Source organism: Aspergillus costaricaensis, assembly GCF_003184835.1.
Source record: "Aspergillus costaricaensis CBS 115574 unplaced genomic scaffold BO79scaffold_16, whole genome shotgun sequence".
NCBI lineage: Eukaryota > Fungi > Ascomycota > Eurotiomycetes > Eurotiales > Aspergillaceae > Aspergillus > Aspergillus costaricensis.
In genome coordinates, this window is record NW_020291816.1 from 91,422 (window position 1) to 110,039 (window position 18,618).

The 18,618-nt window shown below is 50.6% G+C and overlaps 8 protein-coding genes across 8 annotated transcripts; 4 read left to right on the top strand and 4 right to left on the bottom strand.

Annotated features, from left to right (window-relative positions):
- Window positions 1–1,155: 1,155 nt before the first annotated feature.
- Window positions 1,156–1,777, top strand: BO79DRAFT_255150 (uncharacterized protein; the record flags this gene model as incomplete). Its single annotated transcript, XM_025686113.1, has 2 exons — window positions 1,156–1,224; window positions 1,295–1,777. 2 exons carry the CDS (start codon window positions 1,156–1,158, stop codon window positions 1,775–1,777), a joined length of 552 nt encoding a protein of 183 aa, XP_025539322.1.
- A 1,127-nt stretch (window positions 1,778–2,904) lies between these two features.
- Window positions 2,905–4,559, bottom strand: BO79DRAFT_209110 (short chain dehydrogenase). Its single transcript, XM_025682537.1, has 2 exons — window positions 4,015–4,559; window positions 2,905–3,961 (listed from the first exon to the last, which is right to left on the bottom strand). Exons 1-2 carry the CDS (start codon window positions 4,088–4,090, stop codon window positions 3,063–3,065), a joined length of 975 nt encoding a protein of 324 aa, XP_025539323.1. The 5' UTR covers window positions 4,091–4,559; the 3' UTR covers window positions 2,905–3,062.
- Window positions 4,560–4,818: 259 nt separating this feature from the next.
- Window positions 4,819–6,778, bottom strand: BO79DRAFT_209112 (TPR domain protein). The gene has a single exon (XM_025682538.1). The coding sequence runs from the start codon at window positions 6,389–6,391 to the stop codon at window positions 5,021–5,023; it is 1,371 nt and encodes a 456-aa protein (XP_025539324.1). The 5' UTR covers window positions 6,392–6,778; the 3' UTR covers window positions 4,819–5,020.
- Window positions 6,578–7,405, top strand: BO79DRAFT_16539 (uncharacterized protein). Its single transcript, XM_025679253.1, has one exon. The coding sequence runs from the start codon at window positions 6,763–6,765 to the stop codon at window positions 7,228–7,230; it is 468 nt and encodes a 155-aa protein (XP_025539325.1). The 5' UTR covers window positions 6,578–6,762; the 3' UTR covers window positions 7,231–7,405.
- On the top strand, window positions 7,406–9,137 carry BO79DRAFT_16540 (vacuolar calcium ion transporter). Its single transcript, XM_025679254.1, has 3 exons — window positions 7,406–7,952; window positions 8,019–8,821; window positions 8,878–9,137. The coding sequence occupies exons 1-3, from the start codon at window positions 7,581–7,583 to the stop codon at window positions 8,912–8,914; spliced, it is 1,212 nt and encodes a 403-aa protein (XP_025539326.1). The 5' UTR covers window positions 7,406–7,580; the 3' UTR covers window positions 8,915–9,137.
- On the bottom strand, window positions 8,951–10,579 carry BO79DRAFT_209113 (vacuolar calcium ion transporter). The gene is made up of 3 exons (XM_025682539.1): window positions 10,051–10,579; window positions 9,196–9,989; window positions 8,951–9,137 (listed from the first exon to the last, which is right to left on the bottom strand). The coding sequence occupies exons 1-3, from the start codon at window positions 10,483–10,485 to the stop codon at window positions 9,059–9,061; spliced, it is 1,308 nt and encodes a 435-aa protein (XP_025539327.1). The 5' UTR covers window positions 10,486–10,579; the 3' UTR covers window positions 8,951–9,058.
- A 525-nt stretch (window positions 10,580–11,104) lies between these two features.
- BO79DRAFT_217812 (plasma membrane calcium-transporting ATPase) lies at window positions 11,105–16,440 on the top strand (the record flags this gene model as incomplete). Its single annotated transcript, XM_025683385.1, has 8 exons — window positions 11,105–11,404; window positions 11,459–11,542; window positions 11,599–12,320; window positions 12,379–12,435; window positions 12,528–12,632; window positions 13,168–15,640; window positions 15,701–16,083; window positions 16,137–16,440. 8 exons carry the CDS (start codon window positions 11,105–11,107, stop codon window positions 16,438–16,440), a joined length of 4,428 nt encoding a protein of 1,475 aa, XP_025539328.1.
- A 240-nt stretch (window positions 16,441–16,680) lies between these two features.
- BO79DRAFT_265707 (isopenicillin N synthase family dioxygenase) lies at window positions 16,681–18,059 on the bottom strand. Its single transcript, XM_025686900.1, has 3 exons — window positions 17,719–18,059; window positions 17,591–17,659; window positions 16,681–17,532 (listed from the first exon to the last, which is right to left on the bottom strand). Exons 1-3 carry the CDS (start codon window positions 18,046–18,048, stop codon window positions 16,792–16,794), a joined length of 1,140 nt encoding a protein of 379 aa, XP_025539329.1. The 5' UTR covers window positions 18,049–18,059; the 3' UTR covers window positions 16,681–16,791.
- Window positions 18,060–18,618: the final 559 nt, after the last annotated feature.

An 18,618-nucleotide genomic window follows, 5' to 3' on the forward strand; every position in this document is an offset into this window, starting at 1 on the left:
AAGACACGGGAGGCTGATGATTCAATTTCTGTTCCGGGTACGAGAGCGTGATCATTACGCTGCAGGTATACCTGAAGCCATCCACTACAATAGAGTCCTTACAGTAATGCATGTCCTTGCAGCAGGACAGGTGGTCATACAGACAACTATATTGACTGTTGACCATTGACGGGCACTCTTTGCCAACATCTGCATGTCGTTGTTCTGCTGCACATGAACAAAAAAGGAATCATCGTCATCAAATACCCAGGGCTTGCTCAGCCAGCCAAAATGACAAATGGTGCATTAGGGGTAGGCGGTTCCCCTCACCCTCAAATGCTTTGCATATTCTGTCACAACCCGCTGGTACTGCTTACAGGAACGAGGTTTGCTCAGGCATTGGTAAAGTCGCATCCTATTTAAGTCTTACTCTATAGAACGAATTAACCTTGAAACCTGAGCAACCACTGGATGTAAAGCCTAGTAGTTAATTTCTATAGAGGAAGAAATCTGTAGTCAAACGGAGTACAGTCACGCACTGATCTCCATACACACGATAAATCGTTTTCCGAAATTTATCCAACGCAGAAAGCAGACATATGCAAATAATACATGACTTTCTTATCTGTCAAAGAGCAGAGCCTAACCAAGAAGTTAATGAAGAAAAGTGGGCACCATGTAGCCTTCAATGATCAGCAGCACTTGGTGATGCAATTAGCGGAGAAAGGTATACTAAAAAGGTCATAGCGGCGTGGCTGTATACTGGTGTTGTGCAGGGTATCGTCTTCAGACCTTGATGCAAGAGTCAGCACAACTGCGTTGGCAACTTGGCGCGTTAGTAACCAAAGAATTGGTCTGTAGTAGAGAATAAGTGATCTTGCCAACGGCCAGTGGTAGGTGTGGACTTCCAGTATGCAATTGGGCACTTTGCTTCGAACCGTTCATTGGATTATTCCGTCGGAATGTCCTGGAACCTGATACAGTGGGAAATTACTTCGAGCATAGGATGAGCTCGATGTGGGTATGGGAATAGGAGGGGGAGGGGACACATGGGGTATTTAAAGGAGGCTGCTTCCTCGGGTTGTAAGAGAAGCAAAATCAAATCCTCAGCCTGTCTATCAATCATCAAATACATTATTCATAATATCACATACCTTCTAAGTTCCTGGTGACATCATGCCTAGCCCTGCAACTACCAGCCCTTTTGGCTTTATGGCTCAGTATCAAGCCAAGGGTCTTATTACGGTATGTTCTATCTTCCTATCTTTCTTCCAATGATAATCTCTAATCAACCCTCTGGCTAAGCTGATTCCAGGATGAGGGCTTCAAAGCCTTCAGAGACGCGTACACGGGGCATCTTCCAGACGTGAAAATGTATGTAGCAGAAGAAGACGGGATGCATGTCTTCTACTACAACGCTGGTCTGGAAACAGGCGGGGCCGTGTTCCGCACTAATCGCGCAGACGCCGTGGCCTCTATTCTGCATATGGTGCAAGATAATGGAGGGGAGATTGAGAAGGTTTCAATCGACGTCCTCGGTGCCCGCGCTGGATTGGAAGTCCAGACCTTGAATGATTATTTTCCTGTCTATGCGGGCGCTGATGCGACTGCACATCTCGTCGACTTGAAGGGGGGCCCATGCTATGGGACCCTTGGTGTCGGAGTGGATACAGAACTTGGGTACAAAGACCAGTCAGTTGGCTGTAAAGTCCTGGGCTGTGGGATAAGAGTCGGGAGGGTCTGTGAGATTTCCGCATTCGGGTCGAAGATTGGGATTGATTGGGGAAAGCTCTTTTGACGCTGACCACCCGCTGATATCACTGTGCACTGGAATTGTTTTTCATGACAGAGTGTTCTTGGTAGCTTTTAGGGGATGTTGAAATCTAAGGTGTAGCGATCAAGTAACTCGGCAATGTATATGCATAACGTCGTAAAGGTCGCGGGATAGTAGGTGATACTAGGTTGGATACGGTGGAAGATAGAGTAGTTATAATTCTGAGGAGAGATAATGAAGAATATGGAGATCATAGTTCAAAGGTTAATGGATCTCTCTGTCGTCTGGATCTTTGATTCTCCAACCCCTTCTCAGCTTTAAAAGTCTTCGCCCTGAAACTTGTCAGGAGACAAGTCCTCTTTTAGTATACTGTTGATTGTATTTTTGTTTATACTTTATTGGTTTGACATCGTTATCCATAGAGGTATGTAAGTTTACTATCATGGGTCCAATAGAAACAGTCAACTTCAACTAACTAAGCATCATTTAATGAAATGAAGTATATGTGGATCCTTGATATAATTAATTGAGCTTTTGCGCTACCAATCACTGTAGTTTCATTCTGTATAAGGTTTTCAATTATGTCCTTGAAAACCTCAAAATGTGCCCAAACGGAGTTGATAGCTGATGATAACGATGAGTGCGAAGCATGCTTTGGTGAGTACCTGATCAGGCGATGGAGGTGGATAGATCAATAATTTGCGAGGCAGTGAAGTAATCAGATACTCCACCTATACATTTGCACTAGTGTACGCATCACATTGTAAGTTGTATTTCAATGACAACAGGAAGAAGCTTCGTTAGTACACTATGATCGATCATGTATTATATCTCTTATAATATATTATGATATGCCTTGCATCCTCCTGGAAGTGCTACGCGTTCTTCATAGACAGGGCAACCCATTTATTTCAGTCAAATCCATCCACACTGTGGACAGTCCAGCAACACCAACAGTTTCGCGATACCAACGCAGGAATCCCTACTATACCTATTGAGATTCTACACCGGGTTCCCCAAGGATCCTAAAGGTATGTAGTATTGTGCTGTTGAGAGAGGTACTGGACAATGACACCATAGATCATGACAATAGCAACGGATTGGGTAATATGCGAGAGGATGTTAAACAGGTACACAACGAAGAGCATAAGGTCGAAGACAGAGACTTAGTATTAGATCTGTTTATCATATCGCCATAATAGCCCATGATGTTATCTAACGGGGGGGCGGCTTCACCGATGGCTTAACGATTTCTTATGCCTTCCCTACGTATGTTTACTCAATGAAGGTAAAGATAGCAGTATGCACACTATGTCGACCGCTGTTGCGGGCCCCAGATATCCTTCTGCTTCAGGGATTCGAGGAGTTGGTCCACCCCCTGTTGGTTCTTGCTCGGGATGGAGGCATCCCCAGCCACCCTAGCGGGACCTGGGTCATTCAGAATCTCAACACGTCGCGTTGAGTTGCGAACAACCTCCAAAATCGTTCCTCCCCAAATATCCTTATCTTCCACGCATCTTAGCATGGCGGATGCGACTTCTTCGGGCGTTGCCCATCCGTCTTTCTCCTCGTCGATAAGCATCATTTTCTCCCGGTTCTCGACCCACAGTGGGGTACGTATAAGACCGGGGGCCACTGCATTCACACGAACGCCGATTGCCTGCTCCAGGGGGGCCAAACACCGCACGAAGCCGGTAATGGCGGCCTTTGAAGCGCCATACATGGGACACACAACGTTTGGCAGTTGGCCTGCCACGGAGGAGATGTGAATAACGCGGCGGGGATTCTGCGGGGAGACGGGAGCTACGTTGGGGCTTGTGGGATGCAGCCAGTGCGACAAGGCCAGTTGGGTAGTTCGGATGGGATGCGTGACGTTGATGTCCAGTAGAGCGTATCGGTCGCTGTCCTCTTTGTCTTTGCTCATGGCGGAGCCGGGTGGCTGCCAAAAATTCGACCACGGGGGCTCGTAGACACCGGCACCAGGACAGAGGATCTGAAATTCCTCAAACAAGGACAAGGTCAAGTCAAACATGCGTTTCAAGTCGGCCCAAGAGGTGACGTCTGTGCGAATAAAAACTGCTCGCGGGGAGGAGTCGGCGGCCTCATACTTAGCGATGAGTTGCTCTGCTTCCGGTCGCAAGGCGATGTCGGCTACCACGACATTGCAATTCCTGGATAGCAGGAGGGATGCGAATGATAGATTGATCCCTATCATTGTCAGAAGAGTGCTCCAGTATGAAGAAGAAGAAGGGGAAACTAACCCGAGCCAGCGCCCGTGACAATGGCCGTCTTCCCTTCCACCGAGAAGGGCGCGATATCTTCCGTGGAGGCTGTCATTGTTGTGATTGAAGCAGTAACAGCGCAGAATTTCCCAAGTCTGCTTGCCTACCCCTCAGTTCCAGTCGAAGCCCAGGACTAAATAGCTGTTTTCCTCTGGGTGCCCATGGGAGCGGGGAGGGGGTGCCGTGTGTGATGCCAGACCAGTTGCCAGCGTGCGGGGAACGAGCAAATCATAACATGCTGGAGAATATCGGGCTTGATCCGATCATCTCGGGCCAGATTCCGCGGTTAATTCAAGTCGTTGAGTCGCTGTGAGCAAGTCGTGAGGAACAAACAGACAGGGACCCATTGGGTGGACCAGTTCAAGGAACCCTGGATGAATGCCGCGGGCTGACATGCAGGAGAATCCGACCGGTCGCGATCCACCGATCTGTCAGGCAGTGATCTCATGACAGCAGGGTGAGAAGCTTGATGGCGTTATAATGCAGACGATCGGCCATTATGAGGTCTGGATCAGGGGAATGGGGATAACATGAATGAGTGAATGTTTGGGATTGCATTGGAGAGACAAGAGGATGAAGAAGCTGTTGGAGTCTTGGCAAGGGGGCAGTGCTGTTGCTTAAAAAGAGACTCAGCCACACTCCCCAGTCATGCCTTTTTCTCTACCCCTTCATAAAGCGAGGGAGACTTCCCCATCTTGTATCTGAAAGTGGATTGATTTCCTTCATCTTTGACATATGAAATCATACTCAGAAAGACCCTGGGTGGTCCAATGCACGTCAACGTGATCATCCGATGTAGTAAGTAAGTAGCAAGTAAATACTCAAAATGCTGATATGTGTCTCTGGTGATTCACGGATCCAGTCCCAAACTCCTTCCCAATGATCATCATTATCATCATGTACTCATTGACCAAGATAGCAGACCACGAAGAAGAAAAAGAAAATACTGTCATGACACTCCCAACGCCTGACTGATCGCACATCTTTACTGGGAATGCCGCATGTGTATCCCCGTCGTGCGATCCGCCGCCAACACTCGATACACACGCAGCAGATCCTCCATTGACGCTTGCGTGTCTGGGTGTGTTTTCCCTAACACCTTCTCCCGGCCACGAACGGCTTGCTCCACGAGCGTCTCAGCCTCGTCCCATCGGCCTTGGGACTGGTAGATGGCCCCCAGGTTGGCCATGGTCGTCAACGTGTGGGGATGGAGTGCTCCGAGATTCTTCTGCATCAGACGCAACGCCTGCACGGTCAATGCTTCGGCGCTACCCGTCTTTCCTTGACCCTGGTATGTCAAGGCGAGATCCGCCATGGCAGTCAGGGTTAATGGATTCTGCTCACCCAGGCGTGACTTCATCACAGCCACCGCTCGTGCCCCAAGACTGGCGGCCTCCTCCATCCGTTCCTGCCCCCGGTAGGTGGACGCCAAGTTGATCATCGACATCAAAGTCTGCGGATGCTGCTCGCCTAGTTTGATCTTGCTTATCTCTACGACCTGCGTCTCCAGATGTTCTGCCTCCTCCAACCGCCCCTGGTCCCGGTACATCGTTGCAAGGTTTGCCATGGATGTCAGCGTCAAGGGGTGCTGGGTCCCGAGCCGCTTGATACGGATGTCCATCACTTCCGACTCCAACTTCAACGCCTCCTCCAATTTACCCTGCTCGCGATACGTGGCTGCTAGGTTGGACTTCCACATCAAGGTTGACCCATGGTGCTCACCCATCGCACGTGTACATTGTTCCACCACCCTCTTCTCCAGTCGTTCCGCATCATCATATCGCCCCATGTGAGTGTACGTGTTGGCCAGGTTGCCCATGGACGTGAGGGTGGACTGGTCATCCTGGCCGAATCGTCGGGTCTTAATCTGCAGCAGACGAACTTCCAGTGCCTCAGATTGTCGCCAATGCCCCTCCTTGCGATATGCGGTAGCCAAGTTGGACATAGAGGCCATCGTGTGGGGGTGGTCCTCTCCCAAGACTTTGCGGCGCGCCTCTGTGACCTGGCGACCCAGATCGATCGCTTCCGCCCAACGGCCCTGACCACAATACCCGGAAACCAGGTTGTGAACGGCGGCCATGGTGATGGGGTCGTTGGGACCTAGCTGCGCCCGTCGGGCGTCGACCACAATTGTTCCGACATCTACGGCAGAGTTCCACTGACCCCGTTCAAGGAAGGCCAGGACTAGCCCCCCGAACCGCTTCAGCGCGATACCGGAGTCACCCCTATTCTCACTGCTAACCTGCTCCACCACCGTCTCTAGCTCGGCGGCTGCATCAGCAAGTCCTTGCTTCCGATACCGTTTCGACAGCGCTCTGAACGCCTTCAAATACGAAGGGGAAAGCGAAACATCCATCGATGTACGGAGAGCGGACTTCCCGCGGATCCCCCAGAACCTTGACAGGAGCTTCAATACAATGCGTGGGGATGCTGGGGAATAGTTTCTTCGATCGCCGGGTGGACGGATGTGGAAATGTGGTAAGGAGGAACTTAAAACCGACGGGCTGAGATTAATTAATAATCCGAGGTGTGAGGAGATAACGGCCAACGATCGTGTTCAAAGAGGAGAGGGGAAGAGGGAAGCGGTTTTAGCAGTCGCGAAGACGCTCGGACGACAGACGCGGATGGAGGAAGGGAAGCGGTGACAAGCTGAAGCGCATCAAGAGCCGCTCACGGGAACTGACAGATAGGGAGAGACTTTGCAGACAAGTTCAGGGAGATGACGGGATGACGACGAGCGGACAAGCAGATGCAGGATGGAGAGTCTCAAGTCAGAGCATGACCAGATTCATTTGCTTCCGCCAAGCCGCTAGGGTGCTGGAAAGGCTGGAGGATCCCATCCTCTTTCTCCGAGTCAGTTCTGTCGTGCGTGTCGGGGGGAGGGGGGGCGTTGCTGCGTTCCCATCACTTGCCCCGAGGTTTCCGGTTATCAGTCAGGCTCATTCCTTGATTGGTAGGCTTATAAAGGGGCCCCGTTGGAAGCAGTGGACTGGCAATCAAATTCAGTGGAGATTGCACCAGTTGGACGCGATGGATGGGAACTGGGAAGGGCTTCTTTTCCCTTTTCAGCCCTGTCGGGCCAGAAATAGAAAAGTCACGGAAAATGACAGCCGCGATTACCATACCGTCTCGAACATCCCCCATACCGTCTCATACGGTATTGTTCCCGTCGGTTCAGCTTCAGGTTCTGTCTGATGCTTGATCCGATTTCCACTCATCTCAGCCTCTCCCCTTCTCTCCTCTCTCTCTGTCTCTGTGTCTCTGTCTCTCTCTCTCTCTCTCTTCCCCTCTTCCTTTTCCGTTCCACTGCCCATCGCTCTCACGGGGCCTCGCCATCTCTTCCTTGCTCTGCGACATCTTTACCCCCTTAACCCACGTCATCTTCTCCGTCACTGTCGGACTGGAGCCATGATCGTCGGGGTTTAAAATTGGTCAACTCTCATCGACGGAAGCCCGCCTGCTACTTTGCGCCGTCAGCTGTCACCCTCATTGCTCTTCTTCGTCCCTGGTGGTCTCGCCCCTCCCTCTTCGTCCCACCTGTCACCATGTCTCGGCCAGAGTTCAATGATTCCCCCTTGCCGAAAGACTCCCACCAGTACGATCCGGTCATGCAATCGGAGCCCGAGCCGGACTCGCCCGTCGTTTCCTCCTCTCCCATCCGCCACCGTACCCTCCGGCAGAGAATCTCTGCCGCCGTCGCCAAGTCTGGCTCCAAACCGTTGCTATGCTTTCTGCCTCTAGGCCTTGTGGCGGACGCGCTACACTGGAACCCCGTCCTGGTGTCCATCTACAACTTCATCGCCGTCATTCCCCTCTCCGTCATAGTTTCGGATTGCTCGGATGAACTGTCCGACTCGCTAGGCCAGCTCATGGGGGGCTTGATCAATGCGACCTTTGGTAACTGTGTCGAGCTGTCGGTGAGTCTCAACACCTCTGCTGGACCCTAGCGATGTGAGCTAATCTCATGACGGTGACTTTCCTAGACCGGCATCTTGGCCCTTATTCGTGGCGAAATATACTTTGCGCAATCTGTCATGATTGGGAGCATTTTGTCCGATCTCCTTCTCATCCTTGGTTGCTGCCTCGTCGCCGCCTCATACAATACCTTCATCCTCCATTTCAACAAACCTGTCACCGGCGCGCTCGCCTCATTGATGGTGGTCACCTCGGTTGGACTGATTCTGCCTTCAGTCTTGTATTCCACCTTCCCATTCGACCTTGGGGACCAGATCGTAGCGTTTTCACGTGGCACATCTGCCGTTCTATTGGCGCTCTATGGTGGGTATCTCTATTTTCAGCTGGGTACCCATAGCCACCTCTTCCTCCAAGGGGAGACCGAGAGCAACTCCTCGCGGGAGTCACAGCGCAGCATGAACTGGCTCACGACAACCCTGATTCTATCTTCGTTAGCCATAGTTGCTTGCACGAAGAACATCATGGACAGCATTCCCGGAACTGCGGCAAACCTAAATATCTCGAAGACATTCATTGCGACTATTCTGATTCCCATAATTAGCAACAGCTGTGAAGGGGCAGTAGTCATTACTGCCTGTGGTGGTGGTGGCGATGTCAACTTCGCCATCAGTATGATCGTGAGCAGTATCCTGCAGATCGGATTGTTTGCCATTCCCTTCCTAGTCATGCTGGGTTGGGTCATAGGTACACCGATGACGCTATATTTCGAAACCTTCCACACCGTGGTTCTATTCTTCTCCGTGCTGCTGGTGAACTGCATTCTGCAGGACGGGAAGTACACCTATATTCACGGGAGCATGTTGGTCGCTATGTACGTTACTCCGGTAAAAGGTTGTGTTGTTCTACATATGCTAACAGTGATGACAGGTATGCGATTTTGACGCTTGCTTTCTACGTTCGGTAGACGACTGCCTTAACATCATAATCTTATCATCTAAGTAGTTGGGATTGCTGATTTATCTTGGAGCACGGACTTTCGGACACATTGGCCAGCGTTATATATATACACATATACATATATCATGTTGATAATGCATAGGACTCAATATCATGTGCTTACGACCGCGACGTCCTTAATCGTGCTCACGCTGGGACACACATAGAAGGCGACTCCCGTGATGATGTACCTATGGGTTCGTTAAAAATGGTGTAAAATTGATGGTTGTGCATCTAGGGTATACTCACGTTCCACAAAGCATGAGGCCGTCAAAGTAGTTGGCCCGGCCTTCGTGAATCACGTGGCTCATGACCATGGCGGCGAGGAACAGCATGGTCGCCTCGAAATTGTCCATCTGCAGAGTCACCGATTGGCCCAGGGACCAGCCCATGAGGACCAGAGTTGGTGTGACCAACAGGGTGAGGCGTAGAATGCTGTTCAAGATGTTTCGGACGGCGACCTCCACATGGCCCTGGCGTGAGATGACCACAATGGTCAGATATTTGGACACGTTCCCCACCAGCGGCACCCAGACCAAAATGGGGAAGCTGGTGCCAGTTCCCCGCTCTAACGCAGCATTGACACTGTTCACAATGTGTACAACACACCCCGTCAAGCAGGCCACTGCGATGAGAAGAGCAACGCCAGCCGATTGCGGTGTGAACATGACCGGTTCGTGGTCCATTGGCATTCTATTATCGTCTGCGCGGTTTTCGCTGCTGGCATCGCTCAAGTGCGACTCGGCCGCCCCCTCGGCAATGCGAAACAAGGCCGCATGGGACTTGAGTTGGAAAAGAAGGAAGACACCAAATAGACCCAGCAGGATGAGTGCGATCCCATACGAAACCATTTGTACCTCATGACTGGTCACCACGGCATTGATGGAGAGGGTATCCAACGAGGGAAATGTGACCATCACGCCGGGAAGCACCAAGGAGATGCATACCATCATCATCAACGATGACATGATGCTAGTCAAGTTGCGATCAAAGTGTAGATGTTCCTTGTCGTAGCCAGAGATCAAGAAACAGCTACCAAGCACCTGCGTCAATTATTAACTAACTTGATCCAACTTGCCAAACATAGACGGCTTAATCGCCTACCAGCAGAGAATAGCACAGGATACTGCCAACCACCACTGAGTGGAAGATACGGCCTTGACCCATTTGCGCTGACACAAGGCCAACCATCAGTTCAACCGAGTTACCTAGGGTAGATTTCAGGATCTCGTGAAGAAATGGTCCAAGGGTATGGGACAGCTCGGTGATAGCAATCGTAATGATGGCCATCAGCGGAACCAAGGCGACCAGGTTGAACCAGAATACGAGCTGCCTTGGCCATCCCAATAGGCCGGAGAGAAGTCCCAGGAGGACAAAGCCAGCAAGTGCTTTCAATACGGGGTGACTACCGATCCTCATAATGGCCAGGTGGAAGGGACTGGTACGCCCGTGGAGGGGCGCGGTCGGCGAAGATGCGCGCTCATAGGGAGGCGGCGTAGGAGGATCCGATTCTGCCGATATACCAGAGGGGCCCTCCATGGTTGAAGAATAGTGGTGGCGGTGCCTCACCGTAGGCATTTCAAGAGAGAAAGATGTTCCTCACGGGTTGAGATAGATCAATAGGCTTTTGCTTCTTCTCAGGAAGAGGCGGCGCTTCAGAGGCTCTTTTTGGTTCAGCTGATCGGATGGATCTGAAAGTTAGTAGCTTAACCAGTCTAACCAGCTTACGGGACCTGGCTGTATCCGCGGTAAGGGGTTACGGTACCGTGCTCCCCGAGCCCGAACCAAGCGCTTTCCTGGGCAGGCGGCCCCCTCAGCCTTACAGGGCTGGGTGGCATTTTCCCATTGGCTGCCATCCCCACCTCCCCGTCTGACCGAGGGGGTATGGCGCCTAGGCACCTCCATTCTGGCCCAATGGACGCTGGGGACTTCCGTCTGGCCCCACCCACCTGCCCGCCCAGTGCGCTCTTTTTGTGTAAACAACCGTATCGGTCACACCTGACAACTGTTCGAACCGTACCTGACGGTATTTCGCCAAACGGCCCCGCGCGCCTTACAACTCCGGAGAGACTCTGGAAGGAGATAAGTCCGAGCCAACCTACCTTCTGAGAGATCCTCAGCTTCTTGATGGAACTTTCCTCGTTAACACCATTTCATGATGACCCCCTTCAAGAATGCCCAGGAATCGGGCACACCCTCTCTCCTCGCAAGCGTCCGGCATACGGTCGAGGTGACTTTTCTGTCCAGCTATACCAATGTGCTATTAATCTTTGTATTCCTGGGGATACTCTCCGGCTCCCAAGAATGGAACCCCTCCGCCGTGTTTATCCTGAATTTTCTGGCTATCTTCCCACTGGCCTCGTTGCTGTCCTTTGCGACCGAGGAATTGGCGAAAAGCGTCGGCCAAACGGTAGGAGGCCTGATCAATGCGTCTTTTGGCAATGCCATCGAAATGATCGTAAGACAACTCCCTGATCCATCGCATGTGGTACAAGCTAAATGTAGCATTCAGGTTGGTATCACGGCTGTGAGCCAGGGTGAGATCCATATGGTGCAGTCTTCGATGGTTGGCTCGATCCTGTCTGGCACGCTGCTGGTATGTTACGCATTACTCCTATGCTCCTACTAGAATTTCTGACCGTCATCGCCTAGGTTCTGGGATGCTGTTTCTTTGCCAGCGGCTATGATAAGGAGACAGTCCACTTCAATGTCGATGTGACGGGGATCATGTCGTCCTTGATGATTGTATCCTCCTCCGCGCTAATCATCCCATCAACCTTGTATTCCACGTCTCTGTATGCCTCTCCCGGTGGAAACGAGTATATCCTCCACCTATCACATATTACCGCTGCCTTGCTATTGCTATTCTATTTTGTCTATCTATACTTCCAGCTTAGCAGCCACTCCCATCTCTTCACTAGCACCGAAGACGACGAAGAGGAGGAGGAGCGCCAGCTGGGACCCATGGCAGCTAGCATCATTCTTATTGCCGCTACGCTGGGAGTGACTGTTTGTTCCGACTACCTCGTAGAAGGGGTCGATGGCTTTGTTGAAGCCTACGGGGTGAGCCGGGCCTTCTTGGGCCTGATCGTCGTGCCGATTGTGGGTAACGCTGGCGAGTTTGCAACCACCGTGAAAGCAGCCAAGGAAGGAAAGGTGGATCTGGCCATTGGTGTGATTGTTGGCAGCACGCTTCAAATCGCACTTTTCGTCACGCCATTCTTGGTACTGTATGGATGGGCTTTGGGTCAACCGATGTCGTTGCGCTTCAACTCGTTCGAGACCGCCTGTTTCTCGCTGGCGGTGGTGGTGATGAATTGTCTGATTCGTGAGGGTCGGTCGAATTACTTTGCGGGTGTCTTGTTGTGTGGAACGTGGGTTTCCCTGTCCCTCTCTTTCCAAAGCAGCCCTGTTTTTCTAATCCAAGTCTAGTTATCTGATCATTGCGATTGCCTTTTATGTCCACCCAGATATTGTCGTTCCCGGAGAGTAAATACCCTGACATCAGGTATGGTATTCGGTAGCCCGTCTACACAGGGATATGACTTGTCAGGGGACGATCCATCAATATTTTGCTATAGAATTTTTATACCAATACACCGTCTCAATGCGACCATTATGATCGACAGGTTGGATACTTCTAATGCCTTGACGACGGAAATCCGACGGGCAAAAGATGCTGCCGAGTAAATTAGGCAAAAATTACAGACCGGCCAAGCGGGGAGGCCGAAGATTACCGGCGGGGTTTACGCGGCTGCCTTTTGACCCGTATCATCAATACCGACCAATACGAGGGATTTGGGAGTGTCTTTGCTCCGCCCCAAACAGGAAAATCAAGCAGCATTACTAGTTTAGTTGGAGGGATCTCACTCTCTCCATCTCCTAACTCCTTGGTCTCCCCTGATTTCATCTCATCCATCCTCACTTTGCCCAGGGAGAGCGACTCAACTCCACATTCCCTGACTATATTGAATCTAGCACTTGCCTTTATCGCGTAATCTCTTCATTTCCCGCCGGTCGGACCCGTCCGCGATGACAGTAACGACCATCTGCTTGGTCTAATTCAAACGCCCAACACCTACGGTAGCATGAACTCCCTGTCACGGTCATGAAGGAGGCAGGTAAATCCATGATCACAAATCCCATGTCCACTAGTGACCCACCCCAGCCCCTAGCCAGCTATACCTATAGAGCCAATCGGTGACTAACATGATCGCAGAGCCTGAGCGAGAAGCCTGTCATCGCCCATGGACCACTGGTTCGGGGCGAGCCCAGCGCATTCGAGTTTTCGGCTGAGCAGTTGAGCGGACTCATCGAATCACGAAGTCTGGATACATTCTACGCCTTTGGTGGCCTCCGCGGAATAGAAAGGGGCCTGCGAAGCGATCGAAATACCGGATTAAGCGTGGACGAGTCGAGCGTCAGGAACCATGAACCATCGGCCACAGCCTCGTCCGTCGCCAAACCTTCCCACCAGCCCCATCATCGCCATCTTCACCTCCACAATCACCATGGCACCGAACAATTCGCAGACCGACGCGCTGTCTTCGGCAACAACCGCCTCCCCGTTCCCAAGTCACCCACGGTCCTGCAGTTGATATGGGCGGCATACAATGACCACGTCCTCTTCCTCCTGACAGGAGCGGCAATCATTTCGCTTGCCCTAGGCCTATACCAAACATTCGGAACTCAGCATTCGAGCTCAAACCCGCCTGTCGAATGGGTAGAAGGGGTAGCCATCATCGTTGCCATCATAGTCATCGTGCTGGTGGGCGCAGGCAATGATTTCCAGAAAGAGCTGCAATTTCAAAAGTTAAACAAGAAGAAACAAGATCGCCTTGTGAGGGTAATCCGCTCCGGCCGGCCACAGGAGGTACCTATCAACGATCTGGTGGTCGGGGATGTCGTACACATGGAGCCAGGAGATGTCATACCGGCCGATGGAATCCTGATTCGCGGCCACCACATCCGATGCGATGAATCAGCTGCGACCGGTGAGTCAAACTTGTTGTTGAAGCAGTCCGGTGATGAGGTCGCGGATGCGATTGCGGATTGCCGTGATACTAAATACCTTGACCCGTTCGTGATCTCGGGGTCCAAGGTCGCAGAAGGCCTCGGCTCGTTCCTGGTAATAGCAACCGGCAATCATTCGAGTTATGGCAAGATCCTCCTAAGCCTGGAAGAAGACCCTGGCTTCACACCACTGCAGTCGCGACTCAACGTATTAGCGAAATACATCGCCAAATTTGGCGGTATTGCCGGTCTGGTCTTGTTCGTCATCCTGTTCATCAAGTTCTTGGTTGGTCTGCGCCACTCGACGTCGTCCGCGACCGAAAAAGGCCAGGATTTCTTGGAAGTTTTCATCATTGCTCTGACAGTAGTTGTCATTGCTGTGCCTGAAGGACTTCCATTAACCGTGACGCTTTCTCTTGCCTTTGCCACCACCAGGATGTTGAAGGACAACAACTTAGTGCGACATTTGCGCGCCTGTGAGATCATGGGCAATGCTACCGACATTTGCTCGGACAAGACCGGGACCTTGACCCAAAATAAGATGACCGTGGTCGCAGGTATTATTGGCATAGAAGAGTTCTCGGATTTAGGACCACAGACGGACGCCCCTTCGCGTGACGTTCCGACTACTGCTGTGTTGAAATCTCGCCTGCACAATTATGTGAAATCACTAATTGTTAATGCGGTTGCTTACAACACCACGGCGTTCGAGTCGATAGCGGATGGAAATGTCACCTTTGTTGGATCTAAGACCGAGGCTGCTTTGCTCTATTTCGCCCGAGACAACATGGGCTTGGGCCCATTGGAACTGACACGATCTGGTTATGAAGTTGTGGAGCTCATACCCTTTGATGCTACGCGCAAGTGCATGATCACTGTGGTGTGCTTGGATGATGTTAATGGGTATAAGCTGTATAGGGCGTATATAAAAGGAGCGCCCGAGGTATTGATGGGGTTCTGTAACAGGACGCTGGTGGAACCGACAAAAGGCGATTCCGTTACCGCATTGACTGCAAGTACCAAGGAAGCTATACGCCAGAAGGTAGAAGCCTACTCAAAGTGGTCGCTAAGGGCTATCGCGTTATGCTACCGAGATTTCGAGGTGTGGCCCCCGAACCGAGCTGGAGAGATTCAGTCCGACACACTCGACCTCGAAGATATACTTAACAACCTGACTTTGATTGGAATTGCCGGTATCCGTGATCCTTTGCGGGAGGGAGCTCATGATGCCGTGGAGACTTGCCGTCGGGCGGGAGTGACGGTGCGTATGGTGACTGGAGATAATCTGTTAACAGCGCAATCTATCGCCGAGGAATGCGCGATTGTCACCAACAACGAGGACATTGTTATGGAAGGACACGAGTTTAGACGCTTGACAGAGGAGGAGCAATTAGAGATTGCACCCCGTCTTAAAGTTCTGGCACGATCTCAACCAGAGGATAAACGTACGCTTGTGCGACGGCTGAAGCAAATTGGGGCAACGGTTGCCGTCACTGGAGATGGAACAAATGACGCTCCTGCACTCAAAGCAGCTGACGTTGGATTTTCCATGGGAATATCGGGGACAGAAATTGCGCGCGAGGCTTCAGCCATTGTCTTAATGGATGATAATTTTGGCTCGATTGTGAAGGCGATCATGTGGGGTAGGGCAGTCAGTGATGCGGTTCAAAAGTTCTTGCAGGTAAGTCGTCTGACTGAAGATACTATCATTCTCGGAGCACGAGCTGACCGCCTGGCTTAGTTCCAAATTACTATCACCTTCACCTCTGTCGGACTGGCATTCGTCACCTCCGTCGCTAGCTCCAGCGAAACATCAGTGCTGACAGCCGTGCAACTGATGTGGGTAAATCTAATCCAAGATACCCTGGCGGCACTTGCGCTTGCCACCGATCCACCGTCTCCCAGAGTGTTGGACCGAACGCCCGACAAGAGAACTACTCCCTTGATAACAGTGCCAATGTGGAAGATGATAATCGGGCAGTCGATATACCAGCTCGCCGTGACATTAGTGCTCCACTTTGCCGGTAACAGCATATTCTCATACACCACCGCGCACGAACACTCCCAGCTACAAACAGCTGTATTCAACACATACGTTTGGATGCAAGTATTCAATCTATACAAGTAAGCTCCAGTCCTCCACATGCACTGGTCGACGCAGTGCTAACTATTCTCAGCACCCGCGCACTCGGCAACAACATCAACGTCTTCGAAGGCATCCACCGTAACTGGCTCTTCATCGGTGTCAACGTTATCATGATCGGCGGACAAATGATCATCATGTTCGTGGGCGGGCGCGCATTCTCCATCACTCGCCTCACTGGCGTGCAATGGGCCTACTCTGTTGTTTTGGGTGTCTTGTCTCTTCTTGTCGGGGTAGTAGTGCGTTTCATCCCGGATAGCCTCGTCGAGCGATTATTTGCGGGTGTAGGATTGTTTATGGGTCCCTTGTGGCGGTTATTGAGGGTGAACATTGAGTAAAGGGATTGTTTATATATGATCTTGGCAGAACTTGTATATATTGGGTCTTCTTTTTCTTTGTTGATAGTGTTGGGTGGGTTGGAAAGGAATGGATTATTCTTATCTTCTTTGGCGTCAATCTATGCAGACTTTTCTCGACTCGCTTAATGGTCCTTCCCCCTTAGGACTTCGATGCTGACAGACCTATGAGGGGGGAAGTAGTGATGTTAGCTGGTCGCAGGAACTCATTCTCATCATGGACCTCGGATATGATGTGGATAATATTTGTCAACACAGAATATGCAACATATAATAGAATGGTTCTGGCTTAGAATCCCCCGCTTGTCAGGTGCCAAGGTAATGTTCGTTGTGTCAAGCTGAAAACTCCCTTTGCGCTTTCAGAACTTCCGCCAATAGATCCGGGTACCACCTCTGGCCCACGTCTGGGTGACTTGCCAAAAGAGCCTTGAAAATGCCATATCCAGGGTTCTCCTTATGGTACTGTGAGAAGAATGCCTCCGCATCTGACTTGACTTGCTGGTCCTTGACCAAATCAAGGATGTGGCCCGGGAGCTCTAATAGCATGTCATCGTGAGCCAGGTCCAATCTGAAAGTCTGAAAGACAGGAATAGAAAACCGTGGGCCTAGAAAGCGTCCGTTCGAATCTGTAAAGCACTCCGGCCGCAAGTTCACCCTATGAGTGGTAGCTGTACACACCCTACTAGTCATATATTCCAGTGAGCGACCAACATTCATCACCAAGGTGTTCGGTACTGGAGGCACAGGAACCCAATCTCCAGCCTTGTTTTGAGCTTCAAGTCCCGCATGCAGTGTTGCTTGTAGGAGATAGGTGAGGAACCCGCCGTCTTTGTGCGATCCAACGCCTTGAAAGGTGTTGTTGTTATTCGTAGCAGATGCCACCGGAGGGGAGGGATATTTCACAATAGACATCTTATTGCGCGGTGGGACATCGAAGAATTTGAAGAAGGCATTCGGATGCAAATCCAAGGCTTCAGCGACCAGAATCTTCATTGCATCTGCTAAGGTGCTGACACTATCGAGATATTGTTCTAACGATTCGCGGAAACCAGGAACGGCCGTTTCATCTGGCCACTGAAAACACATTTGTCAATTTGCAGTATGTTATGTCGAAGACGGAATAAGAAAGTACCTGATTTGGTCCTTGAGCGTTGCGCCAAACTGGTTCATCAGGACTCGCTGCCGGGAGGGGTGTTAGAAACTGATTAATATCAGTCAACGCCCGCATCTTTGAAGAAACGTTCGAGTAAGATTGATTACATGAAACAACTCTCGATGGTCCATTTGCTGAGCGGTCTTTTCCGCACCTAGTCGCGAGTACCCTAGGAAATGCCTGCTATTGACCATGTCGATCTCTAGCTTCTTCTCCAGAGGTAGGTTGCATAACTGTATTGCCTTCTCCACAAACGCTTCCTTCACATCTGCGGCGATCGGTGGGTTTTTGAGATAGAAAAATCCTACCATCACCAGGGCTTCTTTGAGCTGTGCTAAAAAAAGGGTCTTAGTGGTTGGTGACAGAGCGAGTGAGTAGTCGATTATCGGAATGGAGACGAAAGACGGTTTCCGTCCTTCAGCAGCATGATTTGCCATTTGAAATAAATGATCTTGACGGCGATAATTCTGGATTAGTTCTCTGAATTTGAACACGGGCCCGTGGCATAGATAAATCATCAGTACGTCTTTACTAAATACCCATTTCGACCATTAGGTAGATCTCTACATAGTGTCATTTGTACACGTCACACCCTCTTTGGCAATCCCCGCACGTAACAGTGCATGACACGTACATATATTCAAACTTTTCTGACTATCCTGTGCTTTACATGCTGCAGCGCGATCTGGTAAGTGATGAAGGCCAATTAATTCAATACCTCATGTGAATCGGCGGATCAAGTGGCATGAATTAATAGAATAAAGAAGAATAATAGCTAAAAGGAATATACATGAATACGATAAGCTTATCTGCTGATTGGGCATCCTGTTGGTTACCCCGCTGCTGCCACTCTAGTCTAGGGAGAACCTATATCTCTTGGAAGTATTGAAACATATGAAACGAATGAATGAGAAAGGCTAAATATTAAAGTTTAAATATTGAGAATCAAGCAATCATAATAAATAAACTACTTAGTAATATATATTAGCAAAAAAAAAAAAAAAAAG

Bases quoted from the DNA above. Each gene is read 5' to 3' on its own strand.
- BO79DRAFT_16539 (XM_025679253.1), top strand. From the start codon at position 6,763: ATGACGACGAGCGGACAAGCAGATGCAGGATGGAGAGTCTCAAGTCAG.
- BO79DRAFT_209113 (XM_025682539.1), bottom strand. From the start codon at position 10,485: ATGGAGGGCCCCTCTGGTATATCGGCAGAATCGGATCCTCCTACGCCG. The intron at 9,990-10,050 runs GTAGGCGATTAA...TAATTGACGCAG, and splicing joins TCCTGTGCTATTCTCTGCTG to GTGCTTGGTAGCTGTTTCTT. The intron at 9,138-9,195 runs GTGAGTATACCC...ACGAACCCATAG, and splicing joins GGCCTCATGCTTTGTGGAAC to GTACATCATCACGGGAGTCG.
- BO79DRAFT_209112 (XM_025682538.1), bottom strand. From the start codon at position 6,391: ATGGATGTTTCGCTTTCCCCTTCGTATTTGAAGGCGTTCAGAGCGCTG.
- BO79DRAFT_265707 (XM_025686900.1), bottom strand. From the start codon at position 18,048: ATGGCAAATCATGCTGCTGAAGGACGGAAACCGTCTTTCGTCTCCATT. The intron at 17,660-17,718 runs GTAATCAATCTT...GATATTAATCAG, and splicing joins ACCATCGAGAGTTGTTTCAT to TTTCTAACACCCCTCCCGGC. The intron at 17,533-17,590 runs GTACTTTCTTAT...ATGTGTTTTCAG, and splicing joins ACGCTCAAGGACCAAATCAG to TGGCCAGATGAAACGGCCGT.
- BO79DRAFT_16540 (XM_025679254.1), top strand. From the start codon at position 7,581: ATGTCTCGGCCAGAGTTCAATGATTCCCCCTTGCCGAAAGACTCCCAC. The intron at 7,953-8,018 runs GTGAGTCTCAAC...TGACTTTCCTAG, and splicing joins GTAACTGTGTCGAGCTGTCG to ACCGGCATCTTGGCCCTTAT. The intron at 8,822-8,877 runs GTACGTTACTCC...CAGTGATGACAG, and splicing joins GGGAGCATGTTGGTCGCTAT to GTATGCGATTTTGACGCTTG.
- BO79DRAFT_209110 (XM_025682537.1), bottom strand. From the start codon at position 4,090: ATGACAGCCTCCACGGAAGATATCGCGCCCTTCTCGGTGGAAGGGAAG. The intron at 3,962-4,014 runs GTTAGTTTCCCC...TGACAATGATAG, and splicing joins TGTCACGGGCGCTGGCTCGG to GGATCAATCTATCATTCGCA.